Below are 24,836 nucleotides of genomic sequence, written 5' to 3' on the forward strand. Positions count from 1 at the left end.
TATCTTTATAAATGTAAATAAAATAGATTGTCTTGTGACAATCACAGGGGAGTCTATCTCTTACTCATTGTGGCAAGATTCTTGCTAAAGTCCTCCTTAATAGGCTGATCCTTCACCTGGAAGATAGTTATCTATCCAAGAGCCAGTGTGGCTTCAGAAAGGGTTGAAGAATGGTTGATATGATGTTTGCTGCCCAACAACTCCAGGAAATGCCAAGAGTAGAACAGAGGTCTGTATACAATATTTGTAGATTTAACCAAGGCCTTTGATACTGTCAGTCATGAAGGCTTGTGGAAAATTATGTCAAAATTTGGTTGCCCAGAGAAGTTCATTGGTATTGTACATCAATTTTCACAATGACATGCGTGCCCAGGTAATGGGTAATGGACGATGTTCTAGTGCTTTCCCAGTCATTAGTGAAGTGAAACAAGACTGTGTGCTTGCTCTCATACTTCTTAGCATGATATTTTCAGTCATGTTGTTAAATACCTTCAATCAGGATGAACTTGGTGTCAAGGTCAGCTACCTCACTTGACGGTAAATTCTTCAACTTGAAAAGAGTACAAGCCAAGACTAAAGTGGACGGAGTGTTGGTGCATGATTTTTTGTTTGCAGATGATTGTGCACTCAATGCAGCCTCTGAAGCTGAGATGCAACAAAGTGTGGATCAATTCTCTGCTGCTTGTGCTAATTTTGGCTTAACAATTAATACCAAGAAAACACAGGTGCTCCATCAGCCAGCACCACACCATCCATATGTGGAACCATTGGTTACAGCAAATGGAGAAGTTTTGAATACTGTGGATAAATTCACTTTCCCTGGCAGTATACTTTCCAGGGATGCACCCATTGAGAATGAGGTTGGCACACACATTGCCAGAGCTAGCTCAGTGTTTGGGAAGTTCCAAAGGAAAGTGTAAGAGAGAAGAGGTATTAGACTATCACATTGAAGGTCTGCAGAATCATTATGCTGACCTCATTGTTGTATGCCTGTGAAAACTGGACAGTATACCAGTGCCATGCCAAGAAACTGAATCACTTCCATTTGAATTGTCTTAGGAAAATTCTGAAGATCACCTGGTAGGATAAGATAACAGACACTGAGGTCCTTTCTATAACTAAACAGCCAAGCATTCAAACTGTACTGCAGAGAGTGCAACTCCAATGGGCTGGCTATTGTTCGAATGCCAAACATATGTTTGCCCAAAAAAACCCTATTTTATGGAGAACTCACACAGGGGAAAGGGCTCATATGATGGTCAGAAAAAGTAATACAGGGATACTCTCAAAGTCTCTCTGAAGAACTCTGGAGTTGATTGTGTGATATGGGAGGCACAGGACCGCCCAGCATGGCATGCCCTCATCAGAGAAGATGCTGTGCTCTATGAGCAAAGCAGAATCGAAGTACCTCAAAAACAAAACAAAACAAAACAAAACAAAACTAAAACTAAAACTAAAACTAAAACTAAAGCAAAAGCAAAAACAAAACAAAAAAAAACAGGCTGGCAAGATGTGCAAATTTGGAGAATCTACCCCAAATGTTCACATGGACTATTAGCGCCTGACCTGTGGTAGAGCATTCCAAGCTCATATTGGTCTCATCAGTCACAGTCAGACACACTGTAACTTGACTCTAACATAATGATGTCATTTTAGTCCTCTTCGAGAACGAAAGACAACAACCAACCAATCAATGTGCTAGTTTTCTTACAGTTTCTCCAGCATTTGTCATTTTCCTTTTTTGGTCAGCTTTGGCAATCTGATGGATATGAGGTGAAATGGCTATAATATTTGTAGTATTTCTAGTAACAAAGAAGTGCAAACAAAGTAGATGTCAATCAATTGGGAATGGATAAACAAATTGTGGTGTGTGATTGTAATGGACTATTATGCTGTAAGAAATAATGAACATAAAGAATATGGGAAAGTATGACAAGATATGTGAACTGATGCAAAGTGAAGTAAGCAAAGACAGGATAACAATTTATACAATTATGTGCAATAATGTAAATAGAAAAAAACCAATAAAACCACACACCTGAATGTTCTGTAATTATAATGACCAAATTTGAACCTATGAGAATGCATTTCTCTCCTCACTTATCAGAAGTGGGGTCTATGGGTGAGGATACCACATATAATTGTATTTGGTTAATATTTTGGTTAGTTTTGCTGAACTTCTTTTTTATTTTTTATTTTTTGTTATAGTGCAATGCTCTGGGAAGGGTAGGGAAAGGGATATATTGGGAAATGATAGTTATAAAAACAAAATATTATATGTTGTCATTTTGGTTTTATTTACTTCATACTTATATCAGTTCATACAAATTGAATACCCATATTTCTCTGAATTCCTTGTAATCATTTCTTTTTAAATTTAAACAAGTTTTATTGAAGTCTTTTTTATATCACCAACATTTTCCCCAGACTCTTTCCTGTTCTCTTTAGAGAGCCATCCTATAGCAAATAATATTTTTAGTCCAAAGAAAAAGAAAAACAATCAGAAAACCTTATCAATGTATTGAAAAAGTCTGAAAATATGTGCAATGCACCACATTCATGGATCTATCACTTTTACAAACAAATGAGCCATATTTTATATTTCTTCTTTAGAGTCATACTTGTTCTTTATACTTTTGTAGTATTTGCTTATTTTTTTTGAGATTGTTTTTCCATATACATTGTTATAGTCATTGTGTGTATTGTTTTCTTGGCTCTGCTTACTTCACTCTGCATTAATTCATGTAGATTTTTCCATCCTTTCCTGGATTCATTACATTTGCTAATCCTTAAAACACAGTAATATTCATTACATTCACATATCACAATTTGTTTTGCCATTCTCTAATCTATGGGCATCTACTTTGTTTCCATTTTTTTTCTGTCATAAAAAAATATGCTATAAATATTTTGGTGTATACAGAAGTAAGCATCAGTACTATCAAGTACTAACTATCTCATTACAGCCAAGTTCTGATTAGTGCAGGTAAGGAATCCCTTTAAGGGGTCACATTATTCATTTCCATTTGGGTGGAACCAATCACCAAATTCACATAATTATAACTTCAAATAGTGTTAATTTGAATACATGCACCCACTTCAGATAACATAACATTTTCAACCATTCCCTAATGGAAAACACTTTTTTAAAACCTAAATTTTAGCAAAGCATTTGACAAAGTCTCTCACATCATTCTTACAGAAAAGATGGAAAAATATATCCTAGATGATAATATAGTTATATGGATTTGGAACTAGATAAATGATTAGACCCCCAAAGATCTAATTAATAGCTCAATAGTAGCTCAAAAAATGATCTCTTGTGGAGTGCTTCCAGAGCAGTGAATTTTTTGCCAAACACTTGAAGGAGGCCTGTATGGCATGCTTATCATGTTCGTAGATGATGCAAAGCTAGGAGAGCTGACTAATACAGGATGACAGAGTGGAGAATCCAAAAAGGATCACAATACCCAGAATGTTGGGCCAAATCTTATAAAAATTAGGGACTGGACCTGTGATGCTGTTAGCACAGGACACTTCCAGTTGGGGATCCTTCCCCTATTAATGCACTTTATAGCACCTTTTGTACAACCTTTAGTCTTAGAAAGTCACCCAGAGCACTGAAGGGGTTAAGTGGTCACACAGCCAATATATATGGATAATTGGCTTCAAGACCAACTCTCTACCCCCTCTATCCAGTCTTCCTGCCTCAAGTCTCTCCCCATCTTCCATTCAGCTGTCAAAATGGTCCTATTAAAGCAAAGATCTGATCTTGTTACCCTCTGTTCAGTAAGCTCCAGTGGCTCTCTGTTACCTCCAAGATCAACTATAAAACCCTCTGCTTGGTGTCAAAGGCTTTCATAACCTGCACCTCCTCACCTAGCTTTCCAGGCTTCTTACACATCATACCCCACCATATACTCTGTGATTCAGTGACACTGGCCTTCTTGCTGTTTTTCTCACAAAAACACTCCAGACTCTAGGCATTTCCACTTTTTCCCATGCCTGAATTTCTTCAACCCTCCTCATCTCTGTCTTCTAGATTTCTTGGCTTCCTTCAAGTCCAAGCTAAAACCCATCTTCTACAAGAAGCCTTTCTCACTCCTCTCAATCTTACTGCCTTCCTTCTGAGATTATCTCTAACTTATCCCATATAAATCTTGTTCACACATAGTCATTTGTATGTTGGCTCCTCCATTAGATAATGCATTCCTGTGACTAGGGACTGTCTTTTGCTTTTCTTCTTATTCCCAGGGTTTAGCACAGTGCCTGATAAGTAGTGGGCACTTAATAAGTGATTATTGACTGACTAACTGATATAATATTTGAGTTTCATAACAACTCTGAGGTAAATACCAGGTAGGTCAGAGGATAGAGTACTGGACCTGGAGACAGGAAGATCTGAGTTCAAATATGGCCCCAGACACTTCCGAGCTGTGTAACTCTGAAGTCATTTAACCTGTCTACCTCAGTTTTCTCAGTGGTAAAAGAAGGATAATAATAGCATCTACCTAACAAGATTGTTATGAGGATTAAATGAGATATTTATAAAGTGCTTAGAATAGGTCCTGGGTACTTAATAAATGCTTGTTCCCCTCCAATTATGACCCTCTTACAAATGAGAGAACTGAGTCTCAGTGACTCATCCATGGTTACACAGCTAAGTAAGTGTTAGATTTAGGAATTGAACACAGGTTTTCCTGAGTCCAGGTCCAATACTCTATCCACAATAACAGGACACCTTTAAATTCCATGTGATGGTTGATATTTGTTGGCCTTTTTGAAAGAGTCAACATAGCTCCCCAAACACCCAGATAACCCTGCCTCTTTAAGGCACATTCCCAAAAATAGAAACAGTGCAATAATAATGCATTGTATTCATAGACCACAATTTGCTCCCCATTCCACTTATTTGCTATCACAACAGGCAATGTTATTAAGAAATTCTCTTATTAGCAATCTCAAGTAAGGCATAAAATAGTGAGCTATGTGCTTGTCTAAGTCATTCCCCACCCCCCACTGACGTTGAAGATGCCCTGTACAGAGCCCTAGTAGAAGAGCAATCCCTGGAGAGAATAAGGTCCACCAGATGCTACTGGTCACAAATAACACTTTGCTGATTGCATTCAGCTACAGGATACTACAGGGCCTTTACAGTGATATTTTAAATCACTCAAAAGAGATTAGCCTAGTAACTCACTCAGGATAAATCAAATGAATAAAGAAGGCCTATAGTCCAGACTCTGACATGCAGTTGAGCAGGTGGCCCATTCATTGCCCAAGTCCATCAGTACATAGATTTCAGACAACCACTGCAGAGGTACCTCGGAGGAGCCATTACCATTATTGAACAGGAGGAATAGAGCAAGTCTGGATTTCATTTTGGAAACTTCCCAGTACTTTCAAGGATCCCAAGATGCTCCTTGACACCAAAACCCATCTTTTTAACAACAAGTTTCCAGATGATGCTATATGGCTGTGAATCCTAGAATACCTAAATTACTGAAGAATCAAAATTGCATGTGACTCAAAGGGCCATAGAGAGATGTATGGTGGGTACAAATTGACTGCAGCATATCACCAGTGATGACTTATGGGCAAGAAGTGGCATAAAAGATGTTTGGGAGATGGATGATTAGAAAAATGGGTTGGGCTGATCACTTAAAGAAATGTGAGATAAGAGATAGACAGTCCAAGTGCTGTATTATACCTATTATTATTATGTATAGGTATTATTATACCTATTATATATTATTATATATTATATTTTATTATATATTATATTAGTTATATATTATGTAATTATATAATAAAATAAAATATATTTATTATATATTATATTATTATATATTATGCCTATTATATATAGGTTTTATTATACCTATTAAGCCATGCAATGGCTTTTAAAGAAAATGTTATTCATATCTTCAGTTGTTACATTGTCTTTATTTCATATATATATATATAATATACACACACACACATATATATATTGCCTTTCTAGAGAGCCATCTCTTATAACAAAGAAAAAAACACTTCAGCAAAAATAATAATAGCTAATATTTATATAGCACTTTAAAGTTTGCAAAGTTCTTTACAATATTAGCTCATTTGATCCTTACAATAGTTCTGGGAGGTAGGTGCTATCTTTATTTACATTTTGCAGATCAGGAACCTGAGGCAGACAATGGTTAAGTAACTTGCCCAGAGTCTCATAGCTGGTAAATGTCTGAGGCTGAATTTGAACTCAGGTCTTCCTGACTACAGAGCCAGCACTCTATCCACTGAGCCATCTAACTACCTAACCAACATATCAACCAAGTACATTAGATACAGTGTTTCATACCTAAAGATCTCCACCTCTGTGAAAGAGGGAAGGAGATGCATTCTCATATTTCTTCATTTGGGCCAAGCACGGTAATTATAGTTACATGGTGTTCGGTTTGATTTTCGTTTGTGGTGGGGTTTCTTTCCATTGGCACTGCTTTAGTTATTGTGTATATTATTTTCCTAGTTCTGCTCACTTTATTACATCTGTTCATATACCCATGCAATGTTAAAAGGTTCAGAGGAAGGCAAAGGGCAGATCCTTTACAGAGGATTTATGGGACAACTTGGACAAGAATTGTGAAGGATGGGGGGTGGGGCATCAGTTGTGATCTGCAGCATTGTGACCGCATTAATGAGACCATGGATGCATTGAAGTATCGAAGGCAAGAAGCAGCCAATGAAGAGAGATAGCACGGTGTGGTGGTTCACATTCCTCCTCAGACACTAGCTGTATGATACTGTGTAAATCATTCTACGTCTCAGTTTCCACATCTGTAAAATGGGGGAGGGATCCTGGAAGCAATGGCCTCTGAGGTTCCTTCTCGATTTAAATCTACGATCCTATGATTGCGAGCTAGAGGATGACTCTGCGCCGGGAAAGAACCAAATCTGTGTGGAAAAGCTCAATGCCTATTCCCTTTTCAGAGACAAAAACCAGAAAAACATCTTGAACATAAGAAAAAATAATTCCCATAAACCAGCAATAGTTGGAGGGAGACAGACGTGATTCTAGTCTCATACCCCTCTCTGAGGAGAGCAGAGCAGCCAGCTTTATGGCCCCTCTCCAACATTCCTCCAGGCAGGAATCGAGGGTCCTCCGGAGAGAGGCGGGCAAGATTCTAAAGATTCAGGCTTCCCCATGAGCTGCACTCAGGCCATCCAGGAGGACATGCGCAGAACGTTCACGAGGAGCGCTTGCACACATACCCTACACTCGTATTATGTGTTTACACGTATCATACTTATCTGTTTACACGTATCACGTTTATCTGCTGACGCGTTTCACACGTATCTGTTTACATGTTTCACCCTTAGCTGCTTACGTGTATTATAGTTATTTGTTTACATGTATCATACATATCTGTTTCTACATCAGAGAATGCCCTAGGTTGAATGTAAGCTTCTTGAAGACAGGAAAACGGTATCTTTTTTTTTTTTTTTGTAATCTTTGTATTCCCAGCACTTAGCACTGTGTTTAATAATAGTTGACATTTATTTATATAGACCTTTCAGGTTTGCAAATTGACCCCTAAAACAACTATGTGAGGTGGGTACTACAGATATTATTATTCCCATTTTACAGAGGAGAAAACTGATACTCCAGTTAAATGACTTGCCCATGGTCATATTGCTAATAAGTGCCAGAGATGAGATGTGAACCCAGGTCTTCCATGACTCCAAGTTTAGTACTCTTTCTACTATACCATCCTGTTTGTGGAACTAAATAAGTTATCTTTCAAATTGAATTTGACCTAATCCAATACAGTAGGATTCTTGAGGAGGCATCAAATAGAAGACAGGAGACTCGGGTTCTAGCCTCAGCTCCATTACTTAATAGCTGGATGACCTTGGCAAGTCAATGGATCTCTATTGATTTCACTTTCCTTAAGAGTAAAAAGGTAGAATCATTAAGTATGTTGAAAAACTAAAAATGTGTAATTAGTTACAAATTTAAATTTAGTTAGTTTTTTGTTAGCTTTAATCTCACAATAAATTACTTACAAAAAATGGGGGAGACCATCCCTGATCTGCCCACCTACCAGGTATGTCAGGAAGTTTGAAATCACAGATATAAACTCCTGGAAAAAATCAAAGGGATTATAAGAGGAGCATGTGTTAAGCTCAGAAAAGGGGAGAAAATTTTCCATCCTTAGATTGGTTCTCTTTCACTTCACTTTCAAAAATACTTTAAGTTTAATCAGTAAAATAAAAACTCCTTGATTTTCTGTCTCCAGTTTCTTAAATCTTTGAAACTCCTCTAGCTTTCAAGGCCTGTTAAAATCTGACTCTGTCCTCATCCCCTCTTTCCCTTTCCCCAGGGACCCTCTGAGGTTTTAGCCAAGCTGGTCTACCCACTATCCACCCAGGAGATGCCTCTTTCAAGAATCAACTGTTTGTATTCATATATTTATTGATACACTTTGTTTTTATATCACCTTCATTTCCAGATACATCCCTGCCCCATCCAGCAAGCCATCCCTTGTAACAATGATTTAAGAAGGGGCAAAGGCAAAAGTAATCACAACACCACTAGTTGTATCTGATGGTATATGCAACCCTGCTATTTTCCACACAAATGATCTCTCTTTGGGGAAGTGCATTCAAATTACCTGGCATCCCTTCCCTTCACCATCTACTAAATCCTACCCATTCTAGAAACTTCTGGTCAAGTCCTGCCTACTACTCTGTAAAACCTTCTCTGACCACCCGAGCCTAGAGGGATCTCTCCCACTTTGCAACTCAGAATCCTTCCTGGCTGTGCTTCCCCTTGGGCACTAATTGGGTATCATCTGGTATTAGTTATGTGTTCTTGTATAAGCCTTGTATCTTCCAATGGATTAGAATTTGGCATTTAAAGCCCTTCACAACCTGGCCCCAACTTACCTTTCCAGCCTTATTACATATTACTCCCCCTCACATACTTTACATTCCTTCCATATTGCCTTTTTTTTTGCTGTTCTTCTCCCATGACACATCATCTCCTATTTCCATGCCAATACACATGCTGTTCCTGATGCCTAGGATTCCTTCCTTCCTTCCCCCCACCATTTAGCATCCCTAGTTTCCTTCAGGACCCAGCTAAAGGGCCACCTTCTGCAAGAAACCTTTCCTGCTATCTCCTGGCTGCTAATGTCTCCTCCAACCCAAATTATGTCATATTTCTCTTGTCTATGTTTTGTATACACCTACATGTTGGACACAAGCTCCTTAAGAGGACTCTCATTTTCGTCTTTGTTTGTGCAAAGCATAACAGGTCTGGCAAAGAACTGCCACTTAATAAATGCTTGTTGATTGATGGATGGATTATAAGCAGAAAATGTCTTATGCTTGCATCAAAGAACCTGGCACAGAACATGCTAAATTCTCTCCCAAGGCTACTTCCAGTGACAGACTTTCAGATATCACTCCACTACCACTGGTGGAGAGGGAAACAGGTGAGGAGCTGAGGTGCCACATTTCACCTGGTGTCATTCAGGTGCAAAATGTCAAATGTCTAAATGCCGATTAGTCAACAGAAGAGAGAGAGAGAGTGAGAGGCTCAAATCTCTGCAGCTTAGAATCCTTGAAGGCTCTTCTCAGGTGCCAGCTAAAGTCCCACCTTCTCCAAGCAGCCTTTCAAGATCCCCCCTTAATACTAGTGTCTTCCTGCTATTGATTATGTCCAGTTTATATATTTTTTTTCCTTTTTAGGCAATTGGGGTTAAGTGATTTGCCCAGGGTCACACAGCTAGTAAGTGTCAAGTGTTTGGTATGAGGCTGGATTTGAGCTCAGGTCCTCCTGACTTCAGGGCCCATGCTCTATCCACTGCACCACCTAGCTGCCCCCTGTCCAGTTTATCTTGTTTGCATATAGTTGTTTGCATGTTGTCTCCCCCATTAGACTTTGAGCTCTTTGAGAGCAGAAACTGGGTTTCGTTTTTTGTTTTGTTTTGTTTTGTTTTATTTTGCCTTTCTTTGTATCCTTAGCACTTAGTACAGTGCTTGGCACATAGTAGGCTTATAATAATAAATGCTAATTGACACGACTTCTTAGTCTTCTTCTACAGTACTCATCTTCCTGAGTTCAAATCTTGTCTCAGACATTTGCTAGCTGCGTGACCCTAGACGAGTCACTTAACCCAGTTTGCCTGTTTCCTTATTTATAAAATGAGCTGGAGAAGGAAATGGCAAACCACTCCAGTATCTTTGCCAAGGATGACCAAATGGGGTCATGAAGAGTCAGATACAACCAGAAAATGACTGACCAACAACAAAATACCCATCACAATATTGTGGACATAGTACAGGGATCTGTGATTTCATTAGCACATTACTTGTTCGAGTGGGAACTCTCTTGACCAATACCATCATCTAATAGATATGTATGTCCTGGGGAGGTGTCTGAGGTATCCAAAGATTAAGTGACTTGCCCAGGGTCACACTCAGCAGACTAGAGTTTTGAATTTAGGTCTTGATGACTCAGCAAAAGTATTCTAACCTCTATAGCATGCTACAGCTATGGACATAGTATGTGCTCCACAAGTGTTTGTTGACTGATTGAAACTGGGCATAATTTGTAATGTGTTGGTTGCTTGTCCTTTGCCCAATGGCTTTATCCTAGCCATTCTCCTGTCCTCCCCCTTCCAAAACAATAGTATCTAACTAAGAATCCTTGCCTGAAGACCTGAGGGAGAAATTCAGATCTCTAAATCACTACATTTGCTCTGGCTAACTATTAAAAAGTAGAAACAATCCAAAGTTTGTTCTCTAGGTGAACATCACTTTTAGTGCTACCCTAATCCCACCTCTACTCTGGGGCCATAGGTTGGGATGAGATTGGCATGTTAATAGAGCAGATCCTGAAAGAAAATGTGGTGTAGTGGTGAGAGTATTGGGCCTAGACTCAGGAGAATCTGAATTCAAATCTAGCCTCAGACACTTATTAGTTATGTGACCCTGTGTAAGTCATTTAATCTGTTAGCCTCAGTTTCCTCATCTGTAAAATGAGGATACTAAAGGCATCTATCTCTCAGGGGTTGCTATGAAGATCAAATGAGATAATGTTTGTAAAAAGCACTTAGTACAGTGCTTAGCACTTAGTACAGTGCTTGGCACATAGTAGGTGCTTAATAAATGCCCCTTTCCTCTCCCACACCCTGCCACTTCCTTTGGTTTTCTCATTCATGAAATGAGAATGTTAGATTCAATTACTTCTAAGTTCCTTTCTAGCTCTGTTTATGATTCTTTGATCCTATGACTTGGTGGACCAATAATTGCTAATTATCAAATCAGGATCAGTCTACCCTGAAAATATGGGGAGGGGAAGCAGACCAGGCTGAGAGGCAGCATTTTACAGAACAAAGAGCACTGGACTTGGGGCCTGAAGGCCTGGATTTGAGTCTAAGGTGTATTACTTATCATTTGCATATTCTTAACAATTTAATTCAACAAACATTTATTGAAGTCATTTAGCCTCTCCACTCTCTAGGTCTATAAACTTAAATGATCTCTAAGGTTTCTTCCAGTCCTATAACCTATGATTGACACTTCATCTCCTGCCCCGTGCCCCCTGCCCCCTGCCTCTTTTACAAAGGCAGTCTCTCTTGCCTAGGATGCCCTCCTTCCTCATCTCTGCGTTTTGGGAAACTTTAGCACCTTTCAGGTTGAGTTCTAGAGCCAAGGCCTCCAAGAAGCCCTTCCTTATTCTCTCCGTTGTTAGAATTCACCTCCTAAAATACAGAATAGATGCTAATACCAAATGTGATACATGACCACAAGGAGCTTATATTCTACTAAAAGAAGACTTTTTCACAGATTAGATAGATCTATTGATCAATAGATAGATAGATAGATAGATAGATAGATAGATAGACAGCAAAGGCAGAAAGGGGGATCATGAGGAGGGAGGGAGGGAGAGAGAGAGAACAAAAGAAAAAAGAGGGAGAGAGAAAGGAAGGAGGGAAAGAAGGAAGGAGGAAAGGAAGGCAGGAAAGAAAGGAGGGAGGGCGGGAAGGAAGAGAAAGAGAAACAGAGAAAGGAAAGAAGGAAGAAAGGGAAGAAAGAAAAATGTATTTCTTCAGCAGAATTATAAGCATCTTGAGGTCGGGGGCTTTCATTGTATGTATTTATATCCCCAGTGCCTGGCATGTAGTAGGTACTTAATAAATATTCATCGATTTTTTGATTGATTGATCTTATGCTTGGTGATATGATTAAAAAGGCTGGGAAAACCTTTCTCCAGCTTTGATGCCTACACTTAAATCAGTTGTTCAGATTAAATGCTACCCTTTCCTGACTTTTAAAATACAAATCCACACAAAGTAACCTTCAATAGCTCAAAAAGAACCGAAAGTTGAACCTCCTAGTTTTATAGATAAGGCAACAAAGTCTCACGGAAGTTAAATGACTTACTCAAGACCCAAAGTCACAACTGGAGTCTTGAGTTGTAGTACAGGATGCTCGTCCCCAGGTAGAATAATTCCAAACCTGGGAACCTGCTGCTGGTCACACATACATAATAAAATGCAGGAATAACAACTGACATCGATACAATGCTTTAAAATTCGTGAGGTCCTTCACCTTCGTTATTTCATTGGAGCCTCACAATAGTGCTGTGAAGTAACTACTAGAAATATTATTATTCCTACTTTTACAGGTGAGAAAACTGAGGTTCAGAAAGGTTGCCAGTGTACAAAGAGTGATCTCAGACTTGGAATTTAGACCACAATTGTTCATTACACCACACAATATGGACCAGGAGGAAAATAATGACTTTGCCATCTGAGTTTTTGTGCCTGCTTAGGTTCATTTGTGTGAAAGATACCCAAAAGCTCTAGAGAGCTTACAGAAAATTCTGGGGCCCAGACCCGGAGAGAGTTTTGTTGGAAAGCAGCTCCTGAAGTTACTTGGGAGGATTGCCCCCTGGCAATCAGAAATTGATGGGCATCAAAGGGAACTTATATTTTACCCTAAGTCAGAGAGATGTTGATCTTGCAAGTAGGAGGAAGGGGTTCAGAGACTGACCAAATGCCCTTAGGCTCTCATTAGCCAACTTTCTGTTCTGTGTTCCAAAAACGGTCCTGGTCCTTGGAGGTGAAGATTCTGAGAGTGACAGATCTCCTTCATTATGCAGAGAAAGCAGTTGAGGTTTTCTTTATTTGTTTGATGACTGGGTATGAGAGGAATCTAATCTTCTAAAAGAGATGAAGCATAGGCTCTTGTATTAATGTAAAAGTGAGCTGAGTGAGCTGTAAAAGGGCACATTTCTTCTCTTATGAGAAAGGGGTAGTAAGTCAGCCAAGGATTCCAGTTAAAGGCCAGGAGAGAGAGGTAAGGAATAGTAGAGATAAGATGCCACACCCAGAGAGGTGTCGCCCCAGCAGAGAACAGTGCCTACTAGAGAATAGGCCCAGAGAAAGACATCTGAGTATATCACCAGGAGTTTATTCAGCCATTCTAGAAAGCAATTTGGTTCTATGCCCCCAAAGTCACTAAAGTGTGTATACCTTTTGACCTAGCAGTACTACTGCTGGTTCTTTGCCACAAAAAGATCAAAGAAAGAGGAAAAAGACCCATATACACAAAAAATAGGAGGAGTTAGGTGACACAGTGGATAGAACTCTGGCCTTGGAATGAAGAGGACCTGAGTTCAAATTCAGCCTCAGACACTTGACACTTACTAGCTGCATAACCCTGGGCAAGTCACTTAATCCCGATTGCCTCACCAAAAAAAAAAGCAAAAACATATATACAAAATATATAAAGCAGATCTTTTTGTAGTGGCAAAGAGCTGAAAACTAAGTGGGTGACCATCACTTTGAGGATGACTGAACATATTATGGTATATGAATATAATAATACTAACAACATAATGCTATTATGCTACAATAAATGATGAAATGAACGGTTCCAAAGAAACCTGGGAAGACTTGTATGAAATGATTCTGAATGAAATGAACAGAACCAAGAGAACAATTTCTATAATAACAATAACATTATAAAGGCAAACAAATTTGAAAGACAAGAATTATGGGCAATGCCATGAGCAATCATGGCTCCAGAAGACTGATAAGATAGCTATATGGATCTGATTCTCCTACTTCAGGTGCCTGGTCCATTTTTTGAGATCAAATGACTTCTCTTTAACATGTCAATGTTAGGGGTGCTCTGGAGGATGGATGACTTAGCTTCCTGCTCAAAGACCTGAGAGAGAAACTCTGCTTGATACAAATTGGATGGTGAAGATTGCTGGTGGTCCTTGTTCAAAGGAAGCATGGGGGGCTTAGTTGTTACAAATATCCCTTCCTTTAAGTCAGGGTCCAGTCCTAGAATCATATCTCAGAATTGGAAGGGACTTGTAGATCAATCCATATTTCAGCAACAGCCCTCCTCTACAATGTTCCCAGAAAAGAGGCTACTGTTTGAAGACCTTCAGAGATGGGAAGTACATCATTTTCCCAGGCTTCCCCTTCTGCTTTTTTTGAAAACCCTAATTGTTAGGAATTTTTTTCTGTTTGGCTGAAATTTGCCTCTCCAACAAAATTCACCCACTGATCCTATCTCTGCCCTCTGGCACAGCCAAAATGGGACCCATTATCTTTCCCTCTAATTCACCCTTTTTCTGAACCTCCTTATTTCAGTTGAGGGTACCAGGATACTTCCAGTCACTCAAGTTTACAACCTCAGAATCACACTTGATTCTTTACTCTCACTCACCCCACATATCCGATCAATTGTCAAATCTTGCCTTTTCCTGTCCTACTTAACCTTAGTGCCTTCCCTCTAGGTTAATTATTTCCTATTTATCCTGCATTTAGCTTATTTGTACATATTTGTTTACTTGTTGTCTCCTCCATTAGATTGTGAGCTTCTCAAGGGTAGGGACTACCTTTTGCCTTTTTTTTTTGTATCCTCAATGTTTACCACAGTGCCTGACACTGTCCTTAATAAATGTAGGTGCTTAATAAATACTTGTTGACTTGCCTTGCCTCCGTGATCCATCCTGAATATGTCTCTTTCTCTCTATTCCCAGGGCCACCACTCTAGTCATTGCCCTCGTCACCTCTTACCTGGACTATTGCAACAACTTCCCACTTGATCTCTCTTCCATGACAATCCCCTTACCTATCTACACTCCACACAGCTACTAAAGTGAGATTCCAAAAAACAAAAAAAAAAAGCAAGTCTGATCGTGTTTTGTGCTTATTCAAGACCCTCCTATGGCTCCTTATTCCCTCTAGGATCAAATGCAAACTCATTTGTTTTGGCATTGGGTCCTTCACAATCTGGCCCCTGCCTACATTTTTAAATATTTCCCATTATTCCCCTTCACACTGTCTGCAGTCTACTCAGTCTGAACTATTTGTTGTCCACGTCTTATCTGTGCCTTTGCACATGTTGTCCCTGATGCTTATAATACCCTCTCTCCTCATCTCCAGAACTCTAGCCTCCTTCGAAGCTCAGCTAAAGCACTATCTCCTATTTCAGACCTAGCCTGACCCACCCCCCGCCCAAGCACTAATGCACCTGTGCTGCTCCAGATTACTTGGTATTAGCTTTGTCTATATTTTGCATGTGCTATAATGTATACATAGTGTTTCCCTCTGGCAGAATATAAATTCCTTGAAGACAGTGATTACTTAATTTTTATCTGTGTATCCCCAATATCCATTAGTTCCTGGATCAAAGTAGATGCTTAATAAATGTATGGTGATGAATTGATTCAAGGACCTTATACCAACTGTTATTGAATCTTAATTAAAGGTGGGACTGAGAAATGAAAATATCTTACAATGTATTGTCAGCTTCTATAAAGATGAGAATATATCTGAAAGACTTCTCCTTTCAGTAGCAAACAAAAAAATGAGTAGTGCTGGAGATAGAGTTGATACCATCCTCTCATTTGAGTGAGAACCACAACCAGCCAATCCCAGAAAGTGATGACATACTCCTATTCTGGATGCTTGCATTTGTCCAGCTCTAACTTCCCTACTGACCACCAGTCTCAGATTTCCAACTGCCCATTGGACATTTTCAACTGGCTGTCTCACAGACATCTTAAATTCAGCATGTGCAAAACTGAATTCATCATCTTCCCCTTCCCCCCCCACCCCCCCACCCACTCCTTAAACCCAACCCTCTTCCTAGCTTCCCCGTTACCGTAGCGGGTGCTCCCTATCTCCTAGTCATTTGGGCTCAAAATGTAGGTGTCATCCTTGACTCCTCACTCTCTGAGCTCCATAACCAATCAATTGCAAAGTACTATTGTTTCAACCTTCACAACATCTCTTATGCATGCCCCTTTCTGTCCCATACTGGTCCAGACCCTCACCACCTTGCTCCCAGGTTATAATGATAGCCTTCTGAATGGTCTCCCTGCCATGTCTCTCCCCACTCCAGTCCATCCTCCATCCAGCCTTCAAACTGATCTTCATAAAGTGCAAGTTTGACCATCACACACACACACACACACACACACACACACACACACACACACTTTCAGTCAACTCTACTTACTTTCTATGGCTTTCAGTATTCCCCTTAATGCTAATTTCTGCCTTCTGTTGATTACTTCCAATTTATCTTATCTTGCATAGTTGCCTGCATGTTTTCTCAACCACCAGATTGTGAGCTCCTTGAGAGCAGGGACTGTCTGTTACCTTTCTTCATATTCCCAGCATTTAGCACAGTGACTGGCACATAACAGTCACTTAATAAATGCTAGCTGACTGACTGATTACAGGAAAAGGTTGCTACCATGTGGATAAACCCATAAAGTCGATAATGCCAAAATTATTTTCATTTAGCTCCATAATGCACATGTTTTTAAGAAGAGCACTAATTTTCCTTCTTAATGAAGCCTAATTCAGGCTAATATTAAAATAGGTTTGCTTGCCTGAGCTCATTCTTACTGACAGAGAGGGAAGAGGTCCCCAGAGGCTTGTTGGGGCAGGGGAAATTAGATTGGGGTTATACATATTACTATCTGTCCACAAGTTGGTTAATTTCCATGTGGATGGTCAAGTTAGTATTCTGTATGGTTATCTGTTTCCTAGAGCTCACATCATTTCAGACAAGAAAAAGAGATCCAGCCAATCTCACATGATAGGATTTAATACCCCACAGGATAGAATGAGTGTTATCCTATAGGACAGGGGTTCTTAAACTGTTCTGTGTCAAGGTAAAGCCTATGGGCACTTCTGAGAATAATGTGTTTAAATGCATAACATAAAATACATAGGATTACAAAGAAAACCAAATTTTTTTTTTAAATTTCACACAGAAGTTCTTAAGAAAGAACATAGCTCTGGTCCTTAATGTTAATGCCTTCCCTCTGAGATCATCTCCAATTTTTCCTGTTTATATCTTGCTTGTATGTAAGTGTTTGCATGTTTTCTCTCCCATTAGATAGTGAGCTCCTTGAGAGCAGGGACTGTTTTTCACTTTCTTTGTACCTCTTATACTTAGCCTGGTGCATAGTAGGTGCTTGTCAACTTGATCAAATAAATAGAAGAATTCCAAAGGTGACACAAATATACAGTGAATCAAATTCATGGAGCTGGAAAGGACCTTAGAGGTCATTTAATCTAACCCCCTTACTCTATAGAAAAGGAAACAGGTCCAGTGAGGCCTTTGCAATGGTGTCCCCCATATCAGGAACGTTCTCCCTTTTCACTTCCATCTTTTAAGATCCTAAGCCTCTTTCAAGATTTAGCTCAAACTTGGCATGGTATTATAAGCCTGTAATCTCAACTACCAAGGAGGCTAAGACCAGGGAGGCTGGTGGATGCTTTCAGCTCAGGAGTTTTGAGCTGTAGTAGGCCTAAAGCCAATCAAGTGTCTACATGAAGTCCAGCATTAATATAGTGAGCCCCTAGTGGGGAGGGAACCAGGGAGGAAGGGGCACTAGGCTGCCTGAGGAAGAACAGGCCAGTTCAGGTTGGTAGTGGAACAAGTGAAAGTTTCTGTGATCGTCAGCAGTGGAATCTGGCCCATGAGTGACTGCTGAACTTCTCACCTGTGCAAGATAGGGAGACCTAATCTCAAAAAAGACTTCGCTCAAATGCCGCCTTCCATGGTGGGCCTTTCTCTGTTCCCCAGCTGCTAGTATACCTTCCCCTCTAAGGTTAGTTTCCATCTATTGTGCATATATCTTGTATACACCTATTTATTTATATGTTGTCTCTCGCAACAGAATGTAAGCTCCTTGAGAGCCCGAAATATTTTTGCTTTGTCTTCATGTCCCCTTTGTGTCTTGCACATAAGAGGTACGTAGTAAGTGCTTTTTGACCTTTTATAGCTAGTAAATAGTATAGCCCAGGGTTCAAACTCACAAATGACAAGGAGCAGAGCTAGGGGTCTTCTACCCCCCAAGAGCCACTGCTCTTTCCACTGTACCACACTGCCTAAGGTATCTTCTGGTTTTAACAACACACTATGTTCTGTGTGCTAAGCTGGTCACTTTCTAGGGAACATGGGCTAAGAAGGAGGAGCTGGGTCATCTTTTGTTCCAGGCTTCTGATATTCCCACTGTTTAACCCCAAGATCCTGAGAACAACTTCCTGTTCCTCATTCAGCGAGCTTCTCTCGCTTCCTCCCAAGGCCATTCTCCATAACTTAACTCTCTCCAGGAAACTTTCTCTAAATAAATGAATACATGGATTGGCTGCTCCTACTTTGTACCCCACCAACCAATCAAACAAACAAACCACCAACAATCAGCCTGAGACCTTTGAGTCCCTTGAAGTATAAGGACAAAAGGAAGAGAGAGGCAAGTAAGATGTTGAAAGGAAAGACACAGCTATCCACATTGCCACCTTGAGAATCCTAGTTCCAAGAGCTATGACCCTCAGCTTTTCTAGAGTTGGGAAGGGAAGGAAATAAGAGAAGGGAAGTCTAGAAGGGAAGGGAATAAGGATTTGTACAGCACTTACTATGTGCTAGGCACTGTAGCTAAGTGCTTTTTACAAATATTATCTCATTTGATCCTTACCACAACCCTGCAAGGTAGGTGCTTTTATTATCCCCATTTTATGGGGCAGTTAGGTGGTGCAGTAGATAGAGTACTGGCCCTGGAGTCAGGAGGACCTGAGTTCAAATCCAGCCTCAGACACTTGACACTAGTTGTGTGACCCTGGGCAAGTCACTTAACCCCATTGCCAAGCAAAAAATAAATAAATATTATCCACATTTTATAGTTAAGGAAACTGAGGCAGAGGTTGAATGACTTGCTTGGGTTCATACAGCTAGTTAAGTTTCTCATGTTAGATTTGCACTCAGGTCTTCTTGACTTCAGGCCCAGCATTCTATCTACCACATCACCTAGCTGTTTATAGCCTTCTTTGTTTTGTTCTTTGATATTTTATTCTTCTACACCTTCTGAATGGCACACATACATTAATTTCCACATCAGAGTGGATCAAAATTAGTTTTATTTTGGGAATGTAGGCAGAAGTTCACAGCTCACCCCTTGACACGCTAGGGTGGCACAGAGCCAGGCCTGGGAGTCACAGTTGCAGAGGGAGGGACTTCTGTATGCTTTCTGCCCCATGTTTGGCATAGGGTGAGCCCTAAATGGTTATTCACTAGCGGCCAAGGCTCTGGAAAAACAAGTCAACTAGATAGGAGGGCCCTCTTCTCTCGTGTCCCTCCCTGGAAAAGGGGCAGATGAGGACATTAGTCCTGGCAGAAGTTATGGGAGGGGTCCTCAGACTGACACATTCTGATCCCTCTGGAACAGAGCCCCAAGCACAGTATCTGTCCTCCCCACTCTCAAAAATGGTATCAGTATGGGGAGATGTGGGTCTAGTTTCGGGGGAAAAACAAGAGACAGATTCACACAGAGTCTAGGATGATACTCGCTAGAGGGGAGGATGGAGACGAGGGGCATCACTGAGCTCCTTGTAGTGCGAACGACTGAGCAAAGTTTTATGTTGGCAAGGAATTAGTCCAAAGTCAGCAATCAAAGTCTGACCCACATGAAAGGAGTTTGAGCCTTGCAACAGAAGAGCTAACATCCTTCCACAGCTAGTCTGTAGCAAGTCACCATCAGACTCTCCAGATCTCTCTCCAAAGAAGTATTTAAGAGAACATTTGAGCGTATTAAAATTTCAAATAGTTTTCTCTAGGTCTCCTCTTGCTCTGAGGCCTTGGAAAGAAAGGCTAATGCTTTGTTGCAGGGTTTTTCCCTTAAACTTTCAGCCTCACCCCTGACAGCACTTTCTATTCTATCTTTGCAAGGGTCCTTATTTAAAGTCCACTTCTGATCCCCTCCTTCATATGTCTAGATACTTTCTCATTTCTAGGGCATCTCTGGCTCTGGTACGAAAATGCTTTCTTGATTAACCTCATTAAATTGTTCCATCTGGTTTCCCTGGGTGGAAACCCAGGGCATAAGGTTCCAGGTTTGGGGGTGGGGACAGGAGAGGCAAAAAATGAATTTCTCTCTGGTAGAGCTGTAAGGGGAGGGTCTCACTTACCCAGCAGCAGATTCATCAGGACCTCTTGCCCTGCAAGAGTGCTGCTCTTCACCAGGCAGATAATGGTGCCCCCAATCCAAGGGATCCCATGCCCTGTGATCCCAATGAGTTTGACCATAGAGCGGGCACTGCCCCAGGAGGCAGCTCGGTTGGCACAGACGCCCAGCCTCTTGGACATACAGATGTCAATAGCCAGCAAGGAGTTGAATGCAATTCCCCTGAAGGATGGGTTTAGCTGCATGCAGTCCTCTTCGGGCAGCTGCTGGGACTGCCTCCGCTCCTTGGACCCCTCATTCGGTGGTGGGGCCTGCACAGATGGGCCTGTCGTCTTCCTGCTGGAGCTCCTATTCTCCTGAGCCCCCTTTAAAGGCTGGTTCAGTGACAAGAACTCAGCCCTGTTCAGAACATTATTTCGGTCCCGTGCCCGGGACCTGCTTTGAGAGGCTGGCATGACGGCCTTGGATTGGCTCACAAAGAGAAAGGCCCTCTGCCCAAGATGAGCCGGGGACACCCCACTCAGATGGCTGCTCTCTCTCCCCCAAGCCAGGAGCTTCTATAAAGAACCACAATTCCCTCCTCTTGCAGACCTCTCCTGCACAAACCGCTGTAGTTAAATATAGAGTAGAGGAATGCACATGGCTGTTTACTTCATTGCTGCTACCAAGCTTGAAGGAAAAATTAATGCCAGCTTCGGTATCCAATCCAGCCCTGAAAAGCAGGGATTATGTCCAATGGACGTGCAGAAGAGGAGGGTGATTCTCCCAGCTGAGGTCTGATGGCTTTGGGCTTGGGCTATTTAAATCTTCCAATTGCTTCCAGTCTTTTAAGGAACTCTGGGAAATGTAGTTTTTTTTAAAAATCCTTTCTTGTTGTTGCTTCTTATGCCAATTAAAGTCTTTTTTTTGCAGGCCTAGCCCTGATAGTACTGTAAATCAGCATTTTCTTTGAGCGCTGAGAATTACAGGTGACCCAGGTTTATTCATGATTTCCTCAGCAGACATTCAATAAACTAGTCCAGCCTCCTTGCCTGTTCTAAGGGGGCTGTCCCAATCCCATGTAATAGATAGTGGAGCTGAGGCTAAGAGCCTCATGCCTGGCACTAGATGGAGTTAATGGGAGAGAAAGCATTACCACTCAAGTCTTCCTGGCCCCCAGCCCTGGCCTATGTCAATTCTGCCACACCCACCCTGACAGCATTTCATTAGACTGGCAGTCAATTTTTCCCCCTGGTATTAGATTTGGCTTCTGTACAACACAGCCCAATCTAATTGAAATTTGTAGGATTTGATTTCCATTAGAGAGAGGTGTGATAAAATGGTCTGGGTAATGGATTTACTCCCAAGAGATTCCTGCAAAAGCGTCAGAACTTTGCAAAAGTGCAGGAGCCTGACCACCAGCTCAGTAACAGTCATCTGGGGGTCCTGAATCTGCTTCTGGAGGAGAGTCCAACTCAGATCTATTCTTCCCTCTCCCCTCCCAGTCATGAAGTCAGAAGGGCCTAAAGTATTTTATTCTTTCACAAAATTGTGGCTTTTGTCCCATTTTAGGGGTGACTGAAAGATGAAAGTTAGCTTGTTTGGGATGAGTGAAATCAGTAGCAAAGATTAATCAGGCCTCCTGGCTCAGGATCCAGGAATCTGGCTGTTCACTTGTCAGGGAGACAGCTGCCTTGATAGCTGGACAGGTTAAGGAAATCTTTTACCTATCAGCTTCTCCCAAATGCTGCCTGTGGCCTCCCGGGAACACCATCCACTATCCTTGGGAAGAAGCAAGAGTGAAGCATCATGTAGTGCTCGGGGGAGTGGGGAGGTGGCCTATTGCCATCTTCACCTCTGATACTCTTTGTGCTTTGGAGTAAATTGCTTCTATTTGTGATCACCCCATCCAAAGAGTAGAGAGGAAAAGGGTCTCTCCATCTTTTGATCATTCCATCCCTAACTAATCTGGAGCTGTGAACAAGTCTTTAGTCACCTGCCAGACCTGATGAAGAGAGGTGGAACAGAGCCAGGCCTGTAGGTATCTATATGTACATCTCTTCTTCCCCTCATTGGACACTGGAGTTTCAAATATACTTCGAACTATGTAAGAGATGGGCTTTCTGGTGATACAAACATGGATACTTATCTAGCAATTTCCCCACCCTCTCCAGTTGATAACAATGGATAATATGTAACTAAACAGGCTTTCTCAGGTTTCAGAGATGCTCCTGGGAAGCCTCTTCTCAAGATTCGACTGCAAAGTCCAGCTCTTCCATGGGGTGGCATCTCACTCTGTCCTCCTTAGCCACCCAAATGTAATCACAGCTACCAAGGACCATATGACCCTACTGGGTCTCAAGAGAAGACGGAGAAACCTAGCCGTTTTGGGCTGTTGCTATTAATATCCTGACAGCATGTGTCAGCATCTCAGGAATGACTGGATGCTGCTATAGACAGGGTGTGGGGACAACTGTTGTCTTGGACCTCGGGGAGATGAACAGCTGGGGGGCAGAAAGCCAGTTCTGCCATGGTCTCAGGGGGTGACTGACCTCAAGAAATGGGCTGCCCTGTATGCTGCTGAAAAAGTGGGAATGCTAATATTGAGCTACTTCATTCTGGGCTGATTGCACAAATGTAATCAATCAATTGACTCTTTATTGAATATCCACTAGGTGCTAGGAACTTGTGAGGGAGACAGAATGAGTTTGAGATATGGTCCCATTTTCCAAGAACTTACAGACAAAACTCAAATATGTGAGACAAAAAAAGTAAATGATACAAGTTTGTATAAAAAAGTGCTGGACAGTGTGGTACAGATTATTAGTGCTAAGTAGGATCAACTTATCAGAGGCAGAAGGGTACAGTATACAGTGGGGTATAAGAGTACAGTGAAAAAAGCTTTGGATATGTCAGAGGAACTGAGGTTGAATCCCGATCTTGCCACTTACCACCTGTGTTATTTGGGCAAGTTACTCAACCTCTCTAGGCCTTACTTAGTTTCCCTCATCTGCAAAACAAAGTGCCAGACTAGATAAGCTCTAAATCTATAAGCTAAGATTGTTCTCTCAGATCCATATAAATAAATCACCATAACAACTCATATTTACCTAATAGTTTAGGGGTTACAAAGTGTTTTCTTCACAAAAATCCAATAAGGTAGAAAATGTAAATGTTGTATTTTCCATTTTATAGATGAGAAAACTGAGGATGAAAAAAGTGAAGAGACCTGTGGCCACAAAGATAATAAGTATTGGCACCCTGAGACCAGATAGGATCAGCAAAATCTCATCTTGAAATTCTTGAATTCAGTCATGTCTGACTCTTCGTGACCCCATTTGGGGTTCTCTTGGCAAGGGTACTGGAGTGGTCTGCCATGTCCTTCTTCAGTTCACTTTACAGATGAGGAAACTGAGGCAAACAGGGTTAAGTGACTTGCTTAGAGTCACACAACTAGTAAATGTCTGAGCCCAGATTTGAACTCAGGAAGATGAGTCTGCTTGACTCTAGGCCAAGCACTCTATCCACTGTGCCACCTAGCTACAATTCCTAGACACTGGGTGGGTGGGGGAACAACCCACTACCAACAAAACCAAACAGAATCATAGAATGTTAGAGATGAAAAGGAACTTGCTAGACTTTGGTAATGGGTACAGCAGAAATGAAGAAAAAAGGTAGGGAGAGGAGCAATGACGCTGAGCTAGTGCTGAATTCCAGTTTCATTCGATTGCAGTTCATAGGCTGAATTGAAAATAAATCACCAAGGGAGACAAACACAGTTTATGGGAAAAGGAAGGGAAAGGAGAGAGACTGAGTTTGCCTTAAATCCAGGGTGGAAGCCATACACCTGCGCAGCAAACAAACAAAACGGAAAAGGAATCTATATTAAAGTATTATTAATAACTATCTTCCCTTATCCCAGTCCCTCCCCATTCGAGTGTTGTTTTCTCAGTTCAGATTTCTAAGGCTGCTGCTATTGGGTTATTTCAGTCCAGAAATCTGATCCTTCCCTAGGTTTATTTTAGCACCTTGGAGAACTCCCAGTGCTGCCACGGACCTTTGGATGTGGGCATGCCTTCTCTCTCTGTCTCTCTCTGTCTCTCTGTTTCTCTCTCTCTCTGTCTCTCTGTCAGTCTGTCTCTCTGTCTCTGTTTCTGTCTGTCTGTCTCTCCTTCCCTTTCTCTCTCTCTGTCTCTCTCTCTATCTCTCTCCCTCCCTCCCTCCTTCCCTCCCTCACTCCCTCCTTCCCTCCCTCCCTCTCTCTGTCTCTCCTCTCCTCTTTTCTCTTCTCTTTTCTCTTCTCTTCTCTTTTCTCTTCTCTTCTCTTCTCTTTTCTCTTCTCTTCTCTTCTCTT

General features: G+C 41.2%; 1 protein-coding gene across 1 annotated transcript in view; it reads right to left on the bottom strand.

Moving 5' to 3' along the window:
* The window catches only part of PLPP7 (phospholipid phosphatase 7 (inactive)), a 38,683-nt gene extending 17,525 nt beyond the window's left edge, over nucleotides 1-21,158 (bottom strand). Inside the window, exon 1 of the mRNA XM_027869663.1 lies at nucleotides 20,508-21,158. Coding sequence (XP_027725464.1) covers nucleotides 20,508-20,958 — 451 coding nt within the window. The 5' untranslated portion in view covers nucleotides 20,959-21,158. The remainder of the gene's footprint in view (nucleotides 1-20,507) is intronic.
* Between the last annotated feature and the right edge of the window lie 3,678 nt (nucleotides 21,159-24,836).

The sequence above is a fragment of the Vombatus ursinus genome, unplaced genomic scaffold (assembly GCF_900497805.2).
Source record: "Vombatus ursinus unplaced genomic scaffold, bare-nosed wombat genome assembly UNPS02014793.1, whole genome shotgun sequence".
NCBI lineage: Eukaryota > Metazoa > Chordata > Mammalia > Diprotodontia > Vombatidae > Vombatus > Vombatus ursinus.